Below are 21085 nucleotides of genomic sequence, written 5' to 3'. Positions count from 1 at the left end.
CAAACTGCATACACCAAAAGATCTACTTTCCGACTCTCCCACAACCTTTCGTTTAGATAATGTTGAAACTGTTAGGTGTGCGTTTTGGGGATGTACTGGTATTTCAATGCTGAGAAAGTTGTATTATGTTTATTGCGTAAAATTTTTGGCCAATATTCATCTTAAATAAAATTTGATAATGAGAAATACTGGTACCGGCATGCATTAAAATGGCTATTATTCCACGAAACAGCAATCGAAATAGAAGCATGTGTAGCATAAAAAGCAGGACTTATTCCACCAAAGTATCAGGTCCTTAGTGACGAGTTAACAGAAACTTAAATTCCGACCACACTAGAAATAGTACAATAATCTTCCGATTACTGAAAACAGCAGTCATACAAAATTCCAATAAACGAGTAATGACAAAACAGTAGATTACAAAAACTAGGCGAAATATTTTTATACTATGACGAAAACATACATTGTGTACCAACAGTACCACAAAAAAATCATGATCCAACTTTTGGATGTGGTTTGAGAGAGCGATTCACACGATAACATTCATAAGAAGATTGAAATGTCGATTAAAAAAGTGGCCTTTCGTCGTCTCGTCGAAGTAGGTTAGATGACTCGCCGTCTGCTTGTCGTGAGGAAGGAAGCGAGATCAAGCTTCAATCCCAGCGAGTTTCTTTCCTTTTTCCTGAATAACCTTAAAATGGAGTATTACAGTCTTGGAACCGATGTTCTAGTTTAAAAAAAAAAAGTGGAATAATTACTGCCCAACTCCTATTGGTTATTATTAGGACTGACCTTTAAGTAATATTACAAGGGTTAGCGGTATAAAATTCAGCTGCATCTTATCGCAGATTTCAGATTTAGGGGTGCACATTACGTAGAGGGAGTTATTACAGTACATGGCTGGCGAGAACAAGTTCTCGGCTACATTCTGAAAAAGCTAGATGGATTAGAAGCAATGGAACTCTTAGTAAAGTTTTAGCTATGAACAGTCAGTAGTTTAATATTGCAGGCTTACTGTAACCTTCTCGAAAAATGTCTTAAATGCAAATAGATCTTGTGTAACATCAGTATCTTGTCCTGAATTGATACCTGGTCCCAGAACAGGAACGTCCTAGGAAACTGTTTGAGGAGAGCAGCAAGAAATCCAAAATTAAAGGTGGGAGAATTATTAACGAGTAGACTAACTTACGCTGATCAAATTACTTCACGAAGGAACAACGTCACAATTAAGTTTTAGAAAAAATGTTTCATAATTGCAGAGGCGTATACTGGTTAAAGGGTTTGGGCTACCGCTGACCCTATTATTACACAAAATATATCTAACAATTACTTTAATTTTAATTACTATGGTAAAACTGATAATACAAAATTATTACATTATGTTATATTATAAACTTTTTCTTTTGTAATTTCCTTGGGCTACCGCCGGTAGCCCCGGTAGCCCGCAAAATACGCCCCTGCATAATTGTGTCTTTACCTTCGTTTTGTTTGAGGAAGACAATCTTCCAATTAGTAAGAAGTTTGTTTTTGGGCAAGGTCAAGCCTAATAATAACTGATAGAAACTGGACAGTAATTATTCCATTTTTTGTTAAACTAAAACATCGGTAAAACTACATTTTAACGTTAATTAGAAAATAGAAAAAGTTCATACAGACGAGGCTCGAACCCGCTCCCCTACACAAGACACGCAGATGTCTTGGTCGTCTGAGCAAATGAGACGAGACCGAAGGTAGTTTTTACGCGGCATGACAATATCCTTACGAACGTCCATATTTCGATTTTACTGCACGATTTATATATACATGCATATTACTTACAGCAAATCCACTTTCTTTGCAACTTTTTCCAATGCGTTTCAGAACGGGTTACAACACTCGAAATCGGGCGAATTCCAGTAACTCCGTTAGCGATATGTAGGCTATGTGTATCTGTGCTCTAGATCTGAGCATGCGCAGCGTCTTTTATGTGGGACTTTACAACGGCCCATTACATTTTTCTGGCACTGTATGTAATTGCAACTTCCACAAATTACATAAATTTGGAAATATAATTCCAAAGTGACATTTGAAATTCATAAAATTTATGAGCAGAAGTTGCAATGCAAGATTGTGTTCAATTCGCTTGGTATTATACAGTAAAGCAGGAGTTTAAAATATTCAAGATTAGTCTTCATAACAGAAGCATTACCGCCGAGGAAAATTATGGCAATTGTGAGATCCACTCTCCACCATCGATTTTCGAATTTTTCTGAAAATCTCATTTTTTATCCCCATTTCAAAAGAACATGGAAAAAAGTAGCGAGATGACCTGACCTGACCTGACCTGACCTGACCTGACCTGACCTGACCTGACCTAACCTAAATTTCGACTTAGGATATCAATCTGACAAACAAAATAAGAGATTTGTGTGTTTGTCAAATTGATGCCCAAGTCCAAATTTAGGTTAGATTAAGTCATCTCGCTAGTTTTTTTCAAGTTCTTTTAAAAAAGAGAGTAAAAATTGGGAATTTTCAGAAAAAAACATTCGAAAATCGATGGTGGAGTGGATCTCCACAATTACCAAATATATTTTTAAAGAAGTTAAACTCAGACTTAAATATTGAGAAACAATAGTTCTTATTTAACAGAGAGTTTTAGATAACAGACATCGTTATCGGGTACACTAGTGTAGCAATGTTTGTAGTACTCTCAGAAACTAAACAATCAACATACTACTAATATACATTCCGGAAAAGTAAATTATGGAGAAAATAGAACAATTAAATGAAACATCACAGAAAGGTTTCATATGCCACTACAGAGACAGAAAAGATGAAATTCTTCGCATATACATAGGCAGAGAAGAGGAATAAAAGGTGAGTTAAGTAATCAACATCACGCCCTGGCCGTGTGTTGTGCTTTGAGGCCATATGCTTTATTACATCTATTGTAAATGAGTATATCGGTGTGTATTGGAGATCTTAAAAGTAACCGAATAGGCACGAGTGTGAAGATCTTCCTTCAAACATCAAACTGAAGTTCATTGTGAAATTATTCAGAACTATCTCTTTTCGGTCGTTACACATTTATCTCCTAGTTTTTACATGAGCTGGTCGTTATTTTTCATGTAATACTTTATAAATATTTTGAATTAATATAATGTCTGTGCATCTTTATTTCTTAGTCTACTTTTTTTTTTTTTTTTTTTTTTTTTTGCAACATTCACAACGAATTTTTTTTAAATATAATTTTTGAGTCTGTATATTTTAGTCCCCAAATTTTGCCATCGCCTAGACCAGTGGTATTCAATCTTTCTTGCTAGCGTACTCCCAAAACATATTTGTTTCCCCAAATTGTATTGCAATTAACCTATATAAGAATCAACAAGAAACTATGATGTTGTAGCTACTAAAATAAATTATTATTATTATTATTATTATTATTATTATTATTATTATTATTATTATTATTATTACTTATTGATGAAATAATAATAGTAAAAGATGTACCTACGTAAATTGGTATTCAATCAAGGAAAACTAGAGTTGATATTGCAAAAGAAACTATAATATAATGCAATAATAATTATCAACAAGTATAATAAAATAAATATGTCCGCATTTTACATACGTAATCAGTGGGATACGTACCCCTTGAGACAACCCCGCGTACTCCTGGGTATGCGCGTACCACTGGCCTAGACTATGCTGTAACTATCTTTTATGAAATATATTTCTTACACATTTTAGAATTCTCTTTGTAGCACCAAATATACTTTTTTTTCAATTAAATTCTTTATATAAATATCCCTCTTATATGACAAAGCAACTTAAGAGTTTGGAACAAAATTTAACAAGTTAAACGTTAACCTGGTTGTGTAATTGTGTATATATATATATATATATATAATATTATATATACTGTATATATTTTTTTTTAATTTTGAAATCATAATACGTTCTTAGTTTTATTGCAATTGCCAATTAATACCTAATTTTGAAAATTTTATTTGCACTACCGTACAGCAGTTTCAATATAAAAAATTAAAAAGTAGGCTTGTGAGACTGCATCCCTGTGCGGCTTCCGTATTTATGCAATTTATTCTTGAAGAGTGCGCCGTACTTCCTTTCTACATTTATACAGAGTAGAAGTGAAATAACTCCGCAGCTTTTCAGAGCGAATAGCTCATATTGTATGTAACAAAAAAGTTTAATACCATATTGGTGGAAAGTTCATAGTTTTCTAAGAAAAAAAAATGTTTTTTTTTTCTCTCCCTAATATTTAACACACACTTATTCAGTAATTATTGCGAATAGGATCGTGATTTTTATCCATATCGACAGAAAATCTAATAAATTATTTATTCCTCTGGCGTATTTCCATAGCGTGGACGGTTTTCGTGTATAAATTTAATTTAAAACCTAATTTCAAGCCTCTGAACGCTGCGAAACAGATTGCAACACTGCAGTGCTTGAGAGATATATATGTATAGCGGTGTCTTGTCAAGGTCAGCAGTACGAGAGGGTGGTGGCTCCCGTAGCAGCTGTCGCCTATAAAATATAATTTATTACGAACTACAACTTTGGGATACTTACATATGTACGATGTTCTTACGTTCAATGTTACATTTAAGATACTATACGTAAAATCCAGAACTCTGTGTACAGTATGTTCGTATTGAAATAGACGAATACAAGCAGTTTACTCCGAAACTGCAATATTAAACATGCGTATTGAAAAATATCTAATTAGCTAATGACATAATATATTCCCACCCCCCCCTCCCTCACGTAACGAATAATGCATTCTAAACTAGTGATATTTTTAATATTTTGAAGTATGGAAAACAGGTTTATAAACATTCGATTTTTAAAGTCACTGAAATTATATTATCTCACACTTCAAATATTGCACAAGAAAATATCTACTTCGGTCGTAGATATTGTACAGCACATAACTGTACTTGAAAAAAAAAAACTTTCGATGTTCACAAATTATATCAATGTTTTACTTCTTGGTTCCACTGAAAACTGTCTTATAATACTGCAATAATGATACACTATAAAAAAGTAAACTCAATCAATAGTAAAACAGAAAAAAAAAAAAACTTTATATCTTTTGAAACAGATTACAGCCAATGCTTTCAGTAGATATGTTTACTATGACAAGACACTAGCAACTAACTTTCGAGCAATCGAATTCTCAACTGAGTTGTCAATCACCGGGTCACTAGGAAAGTCTAACCACGGGTATGGTAAATACCACCTATGGTTTACTTCGACATGATTGACCTAGTGAGACAGACCTTAGTTCGTTGACCTCTTACGAGAAGAAAGACCATTGTGTTAGAGGCGATGTTGTCAGAGTGCTGAAACTTCCAACTTAATTTTCTAATTAACCGTGCATTGAATCACAAAATGTAATATAGGTTTTCTCTTCATATAAGTATACCCTATCGTCCCTTTCAAGGTGCAGGTTATTTCACTTCCACTCTGTATATATGCCTGCCCATCAGTATTACTGGTTTAGGATTTTTTTTTTTGTATCCTGTTTACACAGCAACATATCTGTTCACGTTAAACCTATTGAAGCAGTCTGACTACTTCGTTTAACATGTTATAAGTCATTGGATTAAATTTACTGAATTAATTATTCATCGAACTATTTATACAATTTAAATAAGCTAGCAAAACGATTGAAAAATAAGTTTTTCTATAACTTGATACAATCCGTCACTATACCTATGCCACTTAACATTAACGGGATATCGCTGGTAATATGGTGTTTTGGGCGAGATATTTTAATATCTAATAAATAAACTAATCTTTTAATATTAGTTTATTAGTATCTAGTGATGAGTAGTTTACGTCATTCGCTCTCTTGTATTCTAGTATTTATTAGGAAGACTGAAAAATTAAGTACAATTTGGGTGGTGAAGAAGATTTGATCCATATCTTCGTTCAGATTATGGGAAAGTCATGTAAGAAATTCTTTAGTAGGCCAACTAATTCTGTAAATTTTTATTGAAACAAACACGGCCTATAAGCCATTTAAATTTTGTCACCGAAATTCTCGAAAATTTCAGTTATTAAATTAGATGTAGCCTACTGCGTAATAGTCCATCTCCAATCCCCCCCCCCCCATTTGTTTTAGAAGCATTGTAATCTTTATGTAAAAATAATAATAATAATATTTTTACTACTATATAATGGAGAGGTATGGCACAAGTAACTTTGTTATCTTTCTTGGCTAAGAAATCATTAAAATGTACGAATTACATTAATTTTTCTAGCCTTACTGTGCTCTTCCAAAACTCCTTGGTTCTCCTTTTCGTCATCTCATTTTTGTAATTATTTAGCCCGTCATGGCCCTACATACATACCCCAAAAAGCGTTTCATAGTCATTTTTTTATTTGCTGAGCATACTTATGTTTAATAAATGACGGAAAAATTGTTGAAATTATTATTTCGGGTAGGTAATTTCCGAGAAGACGCCGGTCTTTTACAAAGTATGTGACGAGGTTAGTGAGTTGGTTGAGGGAATATGTAAGTGACGTGAGACCGAGAAATATGTGAAAAAAAAAAAAAAAATTCAATGATCTTAAATCACTGAATTCACATCACTTAGATATCCACTCAACTAACCCATTAACCTTGTCACATACATTGTAAAAGACCGGAGTCTTGTCGGAAATTACTCGAAACATATTAGAAATACTCCGTTATTAATCGGTTGAGAAGCTTTTGTCATCCGGTTTGCTCTCAAAAAAAGCTGAAAGTTAGAATTTATAAAACATTCATATTACAGGTTGTTCTGTACGGTTGTGAAACTTGTATTTTCACATTGAGAGAAGAACAGAGGTCTAGGGCGTTTTAGAATAAGGAGTTTAGGAAAATTTTGGGGCTAAGAGATGAAGTTATAGGAGAACGGAGAAAGTTACACAACGCAGAACTGCAAGTACCGTATTCTGCACCCGAGATAATTAGGAACATTAAATCCAGACGTTTGAGATGGGCAGGGCATGTAGCACGTATGGGCGAATCTAGAAACGCATATAGAGTGTTAGTTGGGAGGCCGGAGGGGAAAAAAGACCTTTGAGGAGGCCGAGACATAGATGGGAGGATAATATTAAAATGGAGAGTGGAATATGATAGAGACTGGATTAATGTTGCTCAGGATAGGGACCGATGACTGACTTACAGGAGGACGGCAATGAACCTCCGGGTTCTCTAAATGCTGTAAGTTAAACATACAGTAATAACAAACAATTCCAACAGTTTTTGCGCCACTTATTAAATACAAATATACTAAACAAATAAATTAATGACAAAAAAAACACTTTTGGTGTATATAGGGTAATGACGGGCTAAATAATTACCCTCATTTTATCAATTACATTATAATTGTAAATTACACCTATAATCAATGACATACATTTATTACCATACCACTGTGTATTCAGAAATTTAAGTTATCTTAACTATCAGATGTCTCTGCACGAAAAAAAAATAATGAACACTTTACTGTAATCTTATACGTATTATGTTATATGACGACTGTGCTAACAGCATGCACTCCGAAAGATGAATTTTCATTACATAAATAAAACTGTTCATATATTAATTAAAATTAATTACACAATAAAAGTTTTTACGAATCATAGTGTGGATACTGCATTTGTGTATCTCGTTTTTACTGTGACAACGTGTTCTAGTTTCGTGTTAGTATTCAGCTTGTATTGTTTGTTTTTCTTTTATTGAATTTTAGATAAGGGCGCAAATAGCCAGAGTAGCTGACGCGTCTTTCTAAACCCCAGTAACTACAATAAAAGATTTTACATTTTAATAATATGGAATATTACTTTTTGAACATTATTTAATTTCAGTTTCTTCAGAACGAAGTTAAAGAGTACATTGTCAGAGAGCTGCAAAAACAATTTCCAATAAATCGAAGTTTTAAGTTCCAAGAGTGGCAATTTTAATTTGATTAGGTATAGAATAAACTTTTTATTCATTTTTAGTACAGACTTCTACTAATACTTTCCGTACTATTATGTGCGTATTTCTAACTCTGTTTTAATAGCGATGGAGTCTACCGCTGAGAAGTAATGGTTAGCATGCCTGACTGTAAAACGAGCGGGCAGGGTTCAAATCCTGGTAGGGACAAGTTACCTAGCTGAGTTTTTTTCCGGGTTTTTCCCTCAACTCATTACGAGCAAATGCTTTCGACGCTGGACTCATTTCGCTGGCACTATCACCTTCAAATCATAACCATAGCAGTTGATACAGCGTCTTAAAATAAAGCACTATAGCAATGGACGACGAAGAAAGCCTGAAATTATATTAATGAGACGTGATAATGGGTCAACTTAACTTTTTAGTGACGGATTGCATAAAATTATCAAAACATGTAAGCATATTCTTATATTTAGATATTAAGTAAATTTTATTAAACTAACATTTTAAGCTATTGAGTAATGACATTTGCGGAGATTATACGTGTATTATCACGATAATATGCAGTGATGGAGTTTAAATAATAAGAAAAACAAGTTAACAAAAAATCTAATCCAAAGCTCTACCTTTCCATCAGAATAATCGCAGCAAAATTAATAATAGTCTAAACTCAGTTATTTTGCCTATAAATCGCTAGGTAACTTACTGAATACTCCACTTAAAGATAATTCTCCCCGTTTACATAGAGAAAGTAGAAATGTGTAACTCTCTCTCCAAATTAACGTCAGTAGTAGATGAAATCTGAAAAGTCACCTCGTGAGTAGATTTACAGAATATGAACTGTAAATGATGTTTGTCATGTACTATATTTAACTATCACTTCGTCTATATACACAAAGAAAATTAACATCGTATCTTGCACTATGAACTAAGTCCTACCTCCAAATGACTGTCCATGACCGCTGTCAATGTTGCAACTAAATGAAAACGGACGTTAACTGCTCTTCTAGTGGAGGAAACGCAACTAATCACAGTTTGGAGCCGCATTCCTTCATAACAGAGGGCGAGTTCAATTAATTCAGTAAACATAAGCGATATTAGTATCTAGCTTACCTGTTCGATTGACAGAGCGCTGTCTTAAGACGAACGCGGATCCGAGTTCAAATTTCAGCGACGGCGGTGTTGTATTTGTGGTGGAAAACGCCAGAGTTCTTACTTTTTCCTAGTCATTCCATTAACAGTTAATGATTAACTCTTTCCATAATAACCATTTCATTATCATCGTCTCACCGAATCGTTCGAAGATTCTCTTCGCGGTTTGTTCAAAGATCGGTAGGTGGCAGTGGTTGTGGATTCTAGATGACTGCATTAGGGTAGGTACACGTTGGAGCAACGATAAACGATAAAAGAAATGACCTAGCGACGCATTGGTATTATCAAAGAATCAAATGTTCATATCGGAACCACGAGGACGCGGGAAGCGAACATTTTGATTTATCAGTAGAAGATATTCTATACATTCACTTAATGAAAGAAGATATATAGGAAATAGCAGCTGCTAGGTTCAAGTTTAATATAACTTAAATACGTACGAAATTGAACCCGTTTCTCATTCCAAAGGTAGTATAAATTCGTTGTGCTGTGATTGGTTATTGTGATCACATAATGTATCACGAATAAATACACAACTGACCAATTTGCCAATATCCACAACAATTAATTTAATATGCCGAAATAATAATAAATCTATTAATATTCTGATATATTGATAACCACCGGTCATTATACAGATCAATATTATCTTAATCAGAGATTATATGAACGACAAGAGCGAAGAAAATGGAACTTACCTTTTTCGTCGCTTTTATCGTGTATCTTCGCTTTTATCGTTACTCCAATATGCACATCTCAATGACAATGCATGCTTCAATTCTCTCTGATATAGCATCGCTGCTTCTTTTATCGTTTATCGTCGCTCCAACTTGTACGTACCCTTAGACACCAGAGCCTTCCAGTTTTTGCTTGCCTGATGCGGACATGACGACTCATGTAGATCTGTGAGGTACGGTAGACCGCCACCAGAGATTTTATATATTGATTTCATGGCTAGAGAGAAATGAGTAGTGTGGCGGATGATGGAGCCCACTTAACCGGACAACACAATTGACACGCAACTTATTCTATCACGGGTACACAAAAAGCTTCTTTAGGCTCTATATCTCTATAATTAGGAAAACCCCAGGAAAAAGGATAACAAGGGAATACAATGAAAACAAGGGGAGGACAAGGAGAACAAGAGGAATACAAGGAGAACAAGGGTAATACAAGAACAAGTGGAATACAAGAGTAACGGGAAGACAGGAGAACAAGGGGAATAGAAGAAGAATAAGGGAAAGATAAGGATAAAAAGAAGACAAGGAGGACAAGGGGAATACAAGGAGAACAAGGGTAATACAAGAACAAGTGGAATACAAGGGGAACGGGAATACAAGAGTAACGGGAAGACAGGAGAACAAGGGAAATAGAAGAAGAATAAGGGAAAGATAAGGATAAAAAGAAGACAAGGAGGACAATGGGAATACAAGGAGAATGAGGGGAAAGCATGGAAAATAAAGGCAATATAAGAAGAATAAAAGGACATGGAGAACAAGGGGACTACGAGTACAAGACGAATACAAGAAGAATAAGTGGCATACAAAGATAACGGGAAGATAAAGAGAACAGGTCGAAGACAAGGAGAAAAAGAGAAGACAAGAAGAACAAGGGGAAGACAAGGTGGAAAAGAAAATACAAGGATAACGAGGGGAATATAATGACAACACGGGGAATACAAGGAGGACAATTGAGCGACAAGGAGAACAATGGGAATACTAGTAGAACAAGGCGAGAAAGGGTTGCATTTTCTTATGACGGTCAATTCCCAATTTATCCCCCCACTCCTGCTGAGGAGAAAGACGTAGTTCTACGTAAAACCACAACCACGTAAATCGGCCCAGACGAGACGACTGCGGTGGATATCACCGACAGTCGCTCACTATAGCAACAACTACAGTTGAAACGAATGGAGCGAAGCATTGTTGAAAATGTAGATTAAATTCACACTGAGCTATTGTTTCATGCGACTTTCAATCCTAAAGTCAATTCGGCTAAAGAGAGCGTTAGTGTAGAATGTTATTTCCGTCACCTCTAGTTTTGAAAATGAATTCATCAGTAAATACGATAAATAGAGAAGATTTAATTTGCGAGACAGAAAAAATACGTATTGGTTTAGTGTTGCAGAATATAGGAACAAAGCAGAAAAGAAAAAAAAATAATAACTGCAAAATAACATCGTGGCGTTCTTCTCTATTAATTTCCTCATCTGGAGGTACAGTTTTCTCAATTAATTTTATATATTGTGTATTAAGGACGTATAATCAGTTCCCCTACAGTAGGAATGTTACTTTTTAGCACAGACTGGGTTATCGACGTTAAATGTCACTGTGTTATAATAATTATAAGTATCATTCTGTAACTATACTGTGCTTTAGGGTAAAATAGGAATTAAGAAATTTTATATTCAATAAATAAATATTATGACGCTGATGAAGATTATATGAAGAGCGTTCTAAATCAAATTCTTACCCGTGTTGTTTCAAATTGAAATGCATATTGGATACGTGCATTAATATGAACACACCCCATTCGGCATTCTGCTCTGCCACAAGGTAGAAAGTATCAAGGGTACTGATAGGACATTTCAGTTGGTTTGCTTTCAACAGCTGTTTGCACTGCTCGGAGCGTCCTTTTCTTGGTAAGGAATTAGCAAAATGGTCTTAGTTTGAACGAATAAGTTTTCAAATATTGAATTTGTATTAAAATAATGCAGATCTATCGTTATGTATTAATGTTAATATCCGTTTGCTACTTTTTAGTAGCTCTTTATAGTAAAGATTTATAGAAGACTTCAATTTATAACATATTTCACTTAAAAATTCTTGCTAATGTAGTTACTTCCTTTGAGAATGAAGAGATATTTTTAATTTGACATTCTAGTCTATAAAACTATAATCACGAATGTTAATAGCAGATAATATATTTGTTTGCTAAACGTTCTATATCTACCTGGAATAATTCGTTTAAATAATATGTATTCATTCTTATACAAATAAGTGTTGTATCCAATAATTATTCTAAATATAATTTCTAGTTTTATAAAAAATAATTGCTTACTTTCTCTCCTAATATAACACTCGTGTTTAGCTGTTCTGAGAAATATAATCTCTATTCTATTTCATCACTGTAGTTTTGTCATCGGAAAATTCAAATTTCATTGCCATGTAGTATTTCCGAATTTATTAAAATTTTGTATACTCTTGGTTTTTTTTTAGTAGGCCTGTGATTAGATTTGGAAATATAGTTCGAAATTAAAAAAAAATAATTTTACTGTCTCAACCTATTTTCAACTCCACATATCTAGCATCTAACATAAATTAATGCTTTGCTTGTTCTATGCTGTACTATGCGAAATATAAAGGAAATGTAATTTGTCGAGATATTGAAAAAAAAAATGGTTGAAGATTTTCACGGAACTGCATTTGTCTCAGTATTCTTAATAAAAGAAATTTGTATGTGTACATACAGAGATTGTTCCTAAACCAACGATGTTTATTCATATTGAGCATTTACAAGTAAAAGATAATAACGCTGAACACGAAATAATGTTTAGTATAAAAGTAATGCACTTTCATTTGAATTATATTCCAAAATGACCATTCATTTTATATTATATCAAACGATTTTATAATGGTATATTATGCAACGAGCCTATAATTATAGTAATTAAGACGCAAGTATGTTTGTTTATGAAACGAGCGCAAGCGAGTTTCATAATTTTCATACGAGCGTCTTAATTACCATTATGGGCAAGTTTCATACGACTTTTTATGCTCGATCATATTTCTAACTTGAAATTATTCAGAAATATTCATTTTATGTTTGTATCTGACAGAAGATCGGAAGTGACCTTGTTCATAGCTCGAAATTGTGAGATGTGCGCAGACGCGAAAGTATTGATTTTTTTCGAGGAACAATAATGTCATTGACCTTGATGTAATTCAGAGAATGTATAACCTGGAAATTGATTTAGAATTGAAAAACGAGATGACAAATTGAATTTATTTGAATATTATTTACAATTAACGCTAATTATTATAGTAACAGAACATAACCTTCTGCGACAGTATTGGATTTCCAGCCTCCGTGACATTTCCTTCGTCTTTCGATTGCATATCCGAGAATAATCGAAAACCTGAACTTTAAAATGAATAGGTGTAATTTAATGACATGCATTAAAGGACTGCTACCAGGTGTATAATTACTATATTTCGGCATGGTCGAGCATAAAATATCATTCCTTACATAAAGTTACGAATGAAACGGTATGGCCAATAATCACTCGAAACCCATTACGTAGGCCTACATTGAAAGAAAGGCTAAACTAGCGTATTGCACTTATACGAGCTTTTCCTCATACCAATGTATCTTTGGTGACATTATGAATGTTTCACGCTAGTGTACACTCACGCTATGCCTTGCATACCGAATCTGCGACAGTTTAGGTTAGGTTTTTGATCTGCCTTTACGAATCTATGACAAGTTGGGTTGGTTTAGGCTTTTGTTATACCTTTCATATACGAATATGTGCAGGATTTTTTAGCGATGAGCAAAGACCATTTGAGATCACGGGCAAAGACTTGTGATTTTTTTTTTGTGATGTCGGTACTGGCCTGTAATAAGGTAGTATAATAGCGGATTTACACACTCGAAATCACTAGAAAAAACTGTGCGCTAGTTACACCGAAACAAATTATTTACATAATTATTGTATTTTCGTTACAAATCTCGTACAAGAGTTGGGTTTGTAGATATCTGTAAAGTTTCTTGGCAAAATTAACTGTATTCTCAGTAGAAAACTAAAAAAAAGTAGGGTTTTAAAATATCTAAATGAATTAATTTGTGAAGCTATTGAAATCCTAATCGTTAAAGGAATAAATAATAGTATACTAAAATCAATATCTGTTAAAACTGTAGTTTTAATACTACCTACTTATAATAAAATCATCTAATCTTTTCAATCTATCGTGTAATTTTTCGGGTGAAAAAAATTTAAAGAAATGTTCCAAGTATTTGTTACGAGTATCGGTAAATGGGAAAGTGTGGGAACATCGTCTTCTCCATAAAGCCCACAGTAACCTCAAAGGGTGAATCGCAGAGTAGTATATGTTCTGTGGAGGGTTACTCGCTGTGTTGATCTGCAGTGAATGTAGCGGGTTTGTAGCATTTATCATGGATAATAACAGACCACCAACTATAAAAGTATCTAAGGCAAAGAAGTGTGTAGAAAGTAGGAAAGCGGTCAGCGCGTCTGGCCGCGAAACCAGGTGGCCCGGGTTCGATTCCCGGTCGGGGCAAGTTACCTGGTTGAGGTTTTTTTTTTTCGGGGTTTTCCCTCAACCCAATATGAGCAAAGCTGGGTAACTTTCGGTGCTGGACCTCGGACTCATTTCACCGGCATTATCACCATCTCATTCAGACGCTAAATAACCTAAGATGTTGATAAAGCGTCGTAAAATAACCTACTAAAATAAAAAAAATAGGAAACTACGGCAGCAAGGAAGCCATACACAACTGCTAAGGGGGAGGGTTTGTAAATCCATGGTTCCTGATGAGATGCATGACATTGTAAGGTCGGCCAGAATTAAAAAACCATTCAAAGTGATTTCAATGACATCTGAAAACATCTTGGATGTGGCTTAAGAAGCTGATAGGGCTCTGAATACGTTAACATTGCGCATTACTTAAGTATCATGGATTCGAGTTGCTTGTGATCATCCAACATTGATCCTTACCAGGAATAATTTGTGATTCTGAACAGTGGAAGACATGTCAGGTTCTAAGAAGAGGACGAACACTGCAGTCTACTACAAATCTGAAGAAGTTTGCTATGCTGACTCCTAAGAACTCTTGAAATGCAGAGAAGAAAGACTTTCTGGCAATGCTAGATTTCATGGACTCTAAGTACCATGGTTTTTATAAGAACCTGTGCCAGTAAGAAAAACAGTTTCTCATGCTTACAAATCAAATTGTTAGTGTCTACCTTTTAATATTCACAAATCACTCGACTGTTTGTACCGTTTTCAAGGAAATTATACACGACACTTATACTGTTGTCAGACTTTGATAATGTGGGAGCCAGTTACACTACATAATATTGCCAGTAATGGGTTGTTTCAATATGTTTGCAGGGAACTTAATTAGATGTTGAGACACTTTGTTGAAAAAATTAAATAGTAATTGCAAGTATACAGTTTTTTGTGTTTTCCCACACGTTGTAATTTTGGCACATATGCCGTTTTCCTTGTCCAGTCCACAAAACAGTAATAAAATAACCATTAGAAATATTCTATCGATCTTACTGGGTTAAGAGTAAGAGATTGATTAGTAGTTACTGTCTACAGTAAAATGAATAAAGTGTTGATTCTGATTATACCGGATAAGTAGATTTGCTTACAGCGAAACAGCAATTTGACTATCCGCAGCTGCGCTCTTACGTACCGGTTACGAAAAGAGCTTGGTATGTATGCAAACTCTGAAACATTTCTATCAGCCATTGGTGCGTAGTCTCAGCTTACTTCAGTCGTAGTGAAAACCAAGACGAGATTAATAATAAGCTATATTCGTGTCTTTGTGTTTTTAGTTAACGCAGATATAGGTAGTAGGCCTACTTAACAGCGAGTGTTTGTATGATATTAAGTTATATTAACAAATTCGCCTCATGAAGTTCGAAGGCTATATCAGAAAATAATCTCTGGTGTTACGTCCTAAGTCGTTCAACGATTCATGATTTTATAAATAAATTTCGGGCGACAGGAAGTGTGTACAAATGAACACAGAAGGCGTGTAGTCCTCAATAAGGAAAATTTGATTGTTATTTGACATCTCTTGGAATATTGTCCTAAAAATTCCTTCGACATCTTTAGCAGGAAACGGGTAGACCTACGTCTTAGATCTGTGAAAACTGCTACGAAGCTATTAAGTTAAAAATAATTAGTGATGCAAGAAGTACGACCCCGATGATCGTGTGACGAGGCGTAAATTTTGAGAGTAGATTTAAATGGAGTGCATGGGCGCGAAATTGACCCTAATTTCCTATTTTCGGACAAGACTATTTCTATGGGCATGTAAATACCAAAAACAGGCATTATGAGTGGTGGGAGGAAAATAGGCTCCAATTTTTAACGAACTATTAATGCCAAATGGTATGCGGATATCGATTTTCGTCACTTTCTTTTTATTAGTTAAAGGAAAGAGAAAGCGCTTTTGTTTTTTTTTATCGGGATTTTACGACAGCACACACTTCTTACTATTCTTATTCTATAGACGAACTTCATACTTAGTATTCAAGGATATAATTATCAGTAGAAATATTTGGTTTCCTCGATCTCCGGACCTAACTTCCTGTGATTTTTATCTCTGGGGAATTTTAGGTCCGAAGATGAATTGTAGAAATAATTCACAAAAAGAACTGAAAAGAACGTTGGGGAAAATACTTTCTCCATTTCTCGAAAAGAAATACAGCTAGTGAAGTGGCGCGTCATTTCTTAATCTTTGGAACAAAAAGACAGTTCAGCGTCTCCTTGCTTAATTTGGACGAGTAAATTACGTTTTAATTGCTAATAATCAATAATAGGCTATTTTGCATTGACAGAAAATTGTTGAATCACCTACATAATACGTTCTGTCCATAATCAGCGTGTGGAAGCACACAGACGGACAGTAAAGTTGCCGCTTCGTGGTAAGGAAATATTGTAATCTACTCGCCCAGTAATGATTTCCTCCTCTTCTTTCATAGTTCCTTTCGTATCAGCACAGAATACAAAGGCGCTTTCTCTCGATATGTTAAAGATATATTATGAGAAGAATCGTAGCCTATCTCCTTCGCTCAGAAGCGATGTCCACGATTAACTTTTGTTTGAAAAGTAGAATTCTCTCTTACCGTGAGGCTAATGTTGGGTGCTTGCCATGTACAGCTGTAAAAAAAAATATTAGGTTGTGTTCGAACGTACGACCTCACGAATACCAGCCCGGAACGCTACCATTACGCTAAAACAATAACATGCAGAACACTTTAATTATAACTGTAGATATCAGGCAACGTGTTCCAACAACATGTAACACTGCTTGTCTCCGAATTGTAGCGAAGATACCCGAAGGAAACTTAGCTTCTAGACAGCGGACACTTTTTCTTTTGACAGCAGTACATAAGTTAGAGTAATATAAATATAAAACACTAAGACATATAATATTTCTACCAATATTAATGTCTATTTTTCATAAATAGCAAAATGTGTAGAGAATCTAATATACGAATAGCTAGCTCGTGTGCGTGCGTGCGTGCGCGCGCGCATCTAGTTACACATACAACATGAAATTGAAGTTGGACGTCTTACGTCTCGTACTTTCTGGATTATAAAAATGTATTGTCAATGTAATGAGAAAAGGAAAGTTTTATTTGGGAACGGAATGCACAATACATTTTAATTTACATTCAAATTCAAGAAAACAGAGCAACTTGCAGGAATATCATTGGTGTAAGTAGAACATTATTTTAGGGCCTTTGATCTCGGTAGCTCTAGTGTTTACGCCCCTGTACGGATATTGAAGAGACAGAGACTTGGAGAAGGATTTGTAAGTAGTTGGCCAATAGAAACTTCTTAACGCGTGACTAACAGTTATTTTGGCAGTTGATTCTAATGAATATATTCGGTTTTCGAAATCTGTTTCTACTTTCGATTTGTTTACAAGAGTAGCTCGTTTGCCTGCTAGGCGCAATTAAATAATAGTATACTTACAACATGAGAAGAAAGTGAATTGTGAAACGCATAACAATAGGAAATTATTTTCATGATGCCAATTAATTTATTTAAACCCTGTTTATTATTTACTATTCCTCCAAAAAGTCTTCGATATACAGTATGTTTGAAGTAAATGAAATTAGACTCTTTAAAAACATTGTTAATAAATGTTGGTGTTCGTTATCTGATTTAGCTATCTTTATTTTAGCTGGAAAAAGTAGGCCTAATGCATTTGAATTAGTAGTAGGTATTATATTAAAATCCATTTTCGCACAAGGTTTGTAGGCTATTTATGAAATTAATCTTATTTACACAGCACGTGTGTGTGTTTTTTGACTTCCGAATATTTAAGTTTTCCTAAATTCTTCGTCCATGATAAATGAAGAAGATTTATTGTGAAAAACCAAGCTTTCTGAATATTTTGACTTCTTTATTATTCCTGTTTATTATTGATGATATTGTTGCCATCTTATCTTGTTCGAGCGGTTATAATTCAAAATTGTATTAACTTAAATAGTTTAATGAACAATGAATAACCATATAAGTTAAATCACGTTAAATACATTAAACTATTTTGGAAAAGTGTGCTCCTATCAAGATTTCTTGTTACAGGAGAAGAAATGAATGGTGAAGGAGAAGAGATCCCTGCAATGAACATTCATGAAGGGAGCGCCATCGAAACTATGATCATAGAGTACGGGACCTCTTGGACTAGACGACTGTACCAAGCTGTTCGTGTCGGCAGAGAGGAATGGTTGCAAGCGATTAAGACAGTTAAAGAGAGCTGCAAGAAGTGCCGATACCTTATCGGGACGCAGGAAGTCGAGCAGGATCAAGCAGGAGTGACTCGAGCAATCAATGCATTTGTTAGAGACGTTGTGCGTTACAACAATGCTGTGCAGGAGGTGATAATCCACAAGGACCAGTCGATCCATCGAGAAATTTGCCTGTACATGTTCCAGTCCATCCTGATTCCCTTCGTCACAGAGTACGATCTCAGACCAGTGTACTCAGACTTCGTGCAGGAGCTCATTTTTGTGTCTTTGCCATGTGTCTGCATAGCTATCTCCCGCCTATTCGTGCCGAGAAAGATCAACGACAGCAATTTGGAACTTTTCGCCAGTAAAATTCAAGTATTAACTGCCCTGGAGACATTTCACTTTGAACATGGCTGCACGAATTTAGTCACGGCGAAAATAGCGTTGTACTGTTGCAGGCTTAAGGAAGTTTGTCTTCGTTTCTCAAAACGCGTTGACGACGAGTGTGTTGATGATCTGCTGAGACTTCGGGCATTAGAGATTCTCGACATCTCGGGAACTTCCATTTCAGATGAAGGGTATAGTAAACTGTTGTCGGGTTTGCCGCGAATTCAGAATATTGTGTGGCCAGGCTGCATGGATAGTGTATTAGCTTCTGTCACATTGGACAAAATACACTCGCTTCAACGATTCTCTGGTGAAATCTCGGATCCATTACTCATAGCCAATATCTGTCCAAATATTACTCATTTGACACTGTCTGGAGTAAAATGTAATCTGACACCTCTTAAAGAGTTGGATAAATTAGTTCACCTTAGCTTGAAAAATTGCAATTATAGAGACGTATGTTTAAGTGAGTTGTTAGAAGCGATAGGAAGGCACCTCGTGACTTTAGAATTAATAGGAATTTCAAAAATAAACACAACTTCTCTCATAAATAATTTGCCCCTGCTCGAAAAACTCAAGCTCAGCTCTAGCGAACTACTACCATTAAATCAAAATACTTTTAACCCCGCTGCACCTCATTTTATAAATGTCAAAGAAATAAAACTTCATAGCGTTATGGGGAATATAAAACTGAACGAAGTCTTGACATGGTACAACGATCTGCACATATTTCACGCTTTTTCTGTCGATAGCATAGATGATTCCCTGGTGCACTATTTAGTCAGGTGCGGGGTTTTACAGAATGCCTCGATGTTAATCGTCGACGATTGTCAAAGACTTAGTTTCGAGGCGATTAGATGTGTTATTGAGAACTGTAAATGTCTGACCTACTTGGGAAATCTCGGAATGTTGCCCAGTATTTCTAAGGATGAGATTGGAGAGCTGAAATTACTCGCACAAGAAAAGAGACCATCTCTTGAAATTAGAATAGTTCGTGATCCTGAAATAAGCATATTTTAATACACTAAAACTGGTTTTATTAGTTTAACGATGTGTGATAGGAAAAGAAAAGGGTCCTTCATTGAAATCAGTCCTTCTGAGAACATTTTAATATATGACGCAAAATCTAATTTGCATGCATATCAACGACTTTAAATAATTCTATAATAAAATGTTCATTGAAAACTATCGAAAATGCGAAAAAAAGTTTTACAAAATGAAATGGTTAAAGATAAATATATGCCTCTATAACGTATATAATTAACTTCTTATATTTAAGGCGAATTAAAAACCTCTACATATTTACTGTAGCCTATATAAGGTGCAATGTCGAAGTTAAACTAAGAGGTAGTTATATTATTGTTTTAATATATGAACTAAGTTTTACATAGTAACATTTTCGGTGTTTTGTGAATTGTAATTTTTTAAATCATGATCCTTTTGGCGGTAGTTATAAATTGTTTTAATATATGAACTAAATTTTACATAGTAAAATCTTTGGCGTCTCGTAAATTGTAACGCTTTAAAATCATGGTCCATTTGACCGTATTATAAATTATTTTAATACATGAACTAAATTTACATGGTAAAATGTTGGTATTTGCTGAATTGTAACGTTTTAAATCATGATTCTTATGACAATTTGTGCCTAACGCTGGAAGATAATTACGAGACTCGATTCAGCATCGTAATAATTTTATTACAGTATGTACGAGTAAGATTATTTATAAAAGTACTTAAAATAGCATTAACAGGTAAATACTCGCTCATAGTTTAACGGTTTGTAACAATATAATATATCAATAAAATGTATGCTACAATTGTCATTGTTTCTGTCATCCTGTCTTTTTTTTTTTTCGTTAACTCTATAACATCTATTACTGCTTTATGGTTGTACTAACTGATGGAGTTACTTGTCAAGAATGTGACGTCCGGGAATCGAACCCAGGACCTCCAGATCTGGAAGCCAGCATGCTGACCAACAGATCGCAGAAGCAGCCAATTTTTTCTGGTTTCATATTACATAGAAGGTATGGAGTGGGTCCTGAAACTAGTAAGTTTGTGTTCAATGATATTATTATTATTATTATTATTATTATTATTATTAT

General features: G+C 34.7%; 1 protein-coding gene across 2 annotated transcripts; it reads left to right on the top strand.

Annotated features, from left to right (window-relative positions):
* Positions 1–2771: 2771 nt before the first annotated feature.
* LOC138706026 (uncharacterized) lies at positions 2772–20797 on the top strand. 2 transcript variants are annotated; one of them, XM_069834920.1, is made up of 2 exons: positions 2772–2856; positions 18445–20797. In XM_069834920.1, exon 2 carries the CDS (start codon positions 18453–18455, stop codon positions 19995–19997), a length of 1545 nt encoding a protein of 514 aa, XP_069691021.1. In that variant the 5' UTR covers positions 2772–2856; positions 18445–18452; the 3' UTR covers positions 19998–20797. The 2 variants fall into 2 exon arrangements, with proteins under 2 accessions (XP_069691021.1, XP_069691019.1); XM_069834918.1 differs by lacking the exon at positions 2772–2856 and adding an exon at positions 11627–11729.
* Positions 20798–21085: the final 288 nt, after the last annotated feature.

Source organism: Periplaneta americana, chromosome 9 (genome assembly GCF_040183065.1).
Source record: "Periplaneta americana isolate PAMFEO1 chromosome 9, P.americana_PAMFEO1_priV1, whole genome shotgun sequence".
Lineage (NCBI taxonomy): Eukaryota > Metazoa > Arthropoda > Insecta > Blattodea > Blattidae > Periplaneta > Periplaneta americana.
The sequence above is the reverse complement of the archived record's forward strand: the minus strand, read 5'-3'. Positions and strand labels throughout refer to the sequence as shown.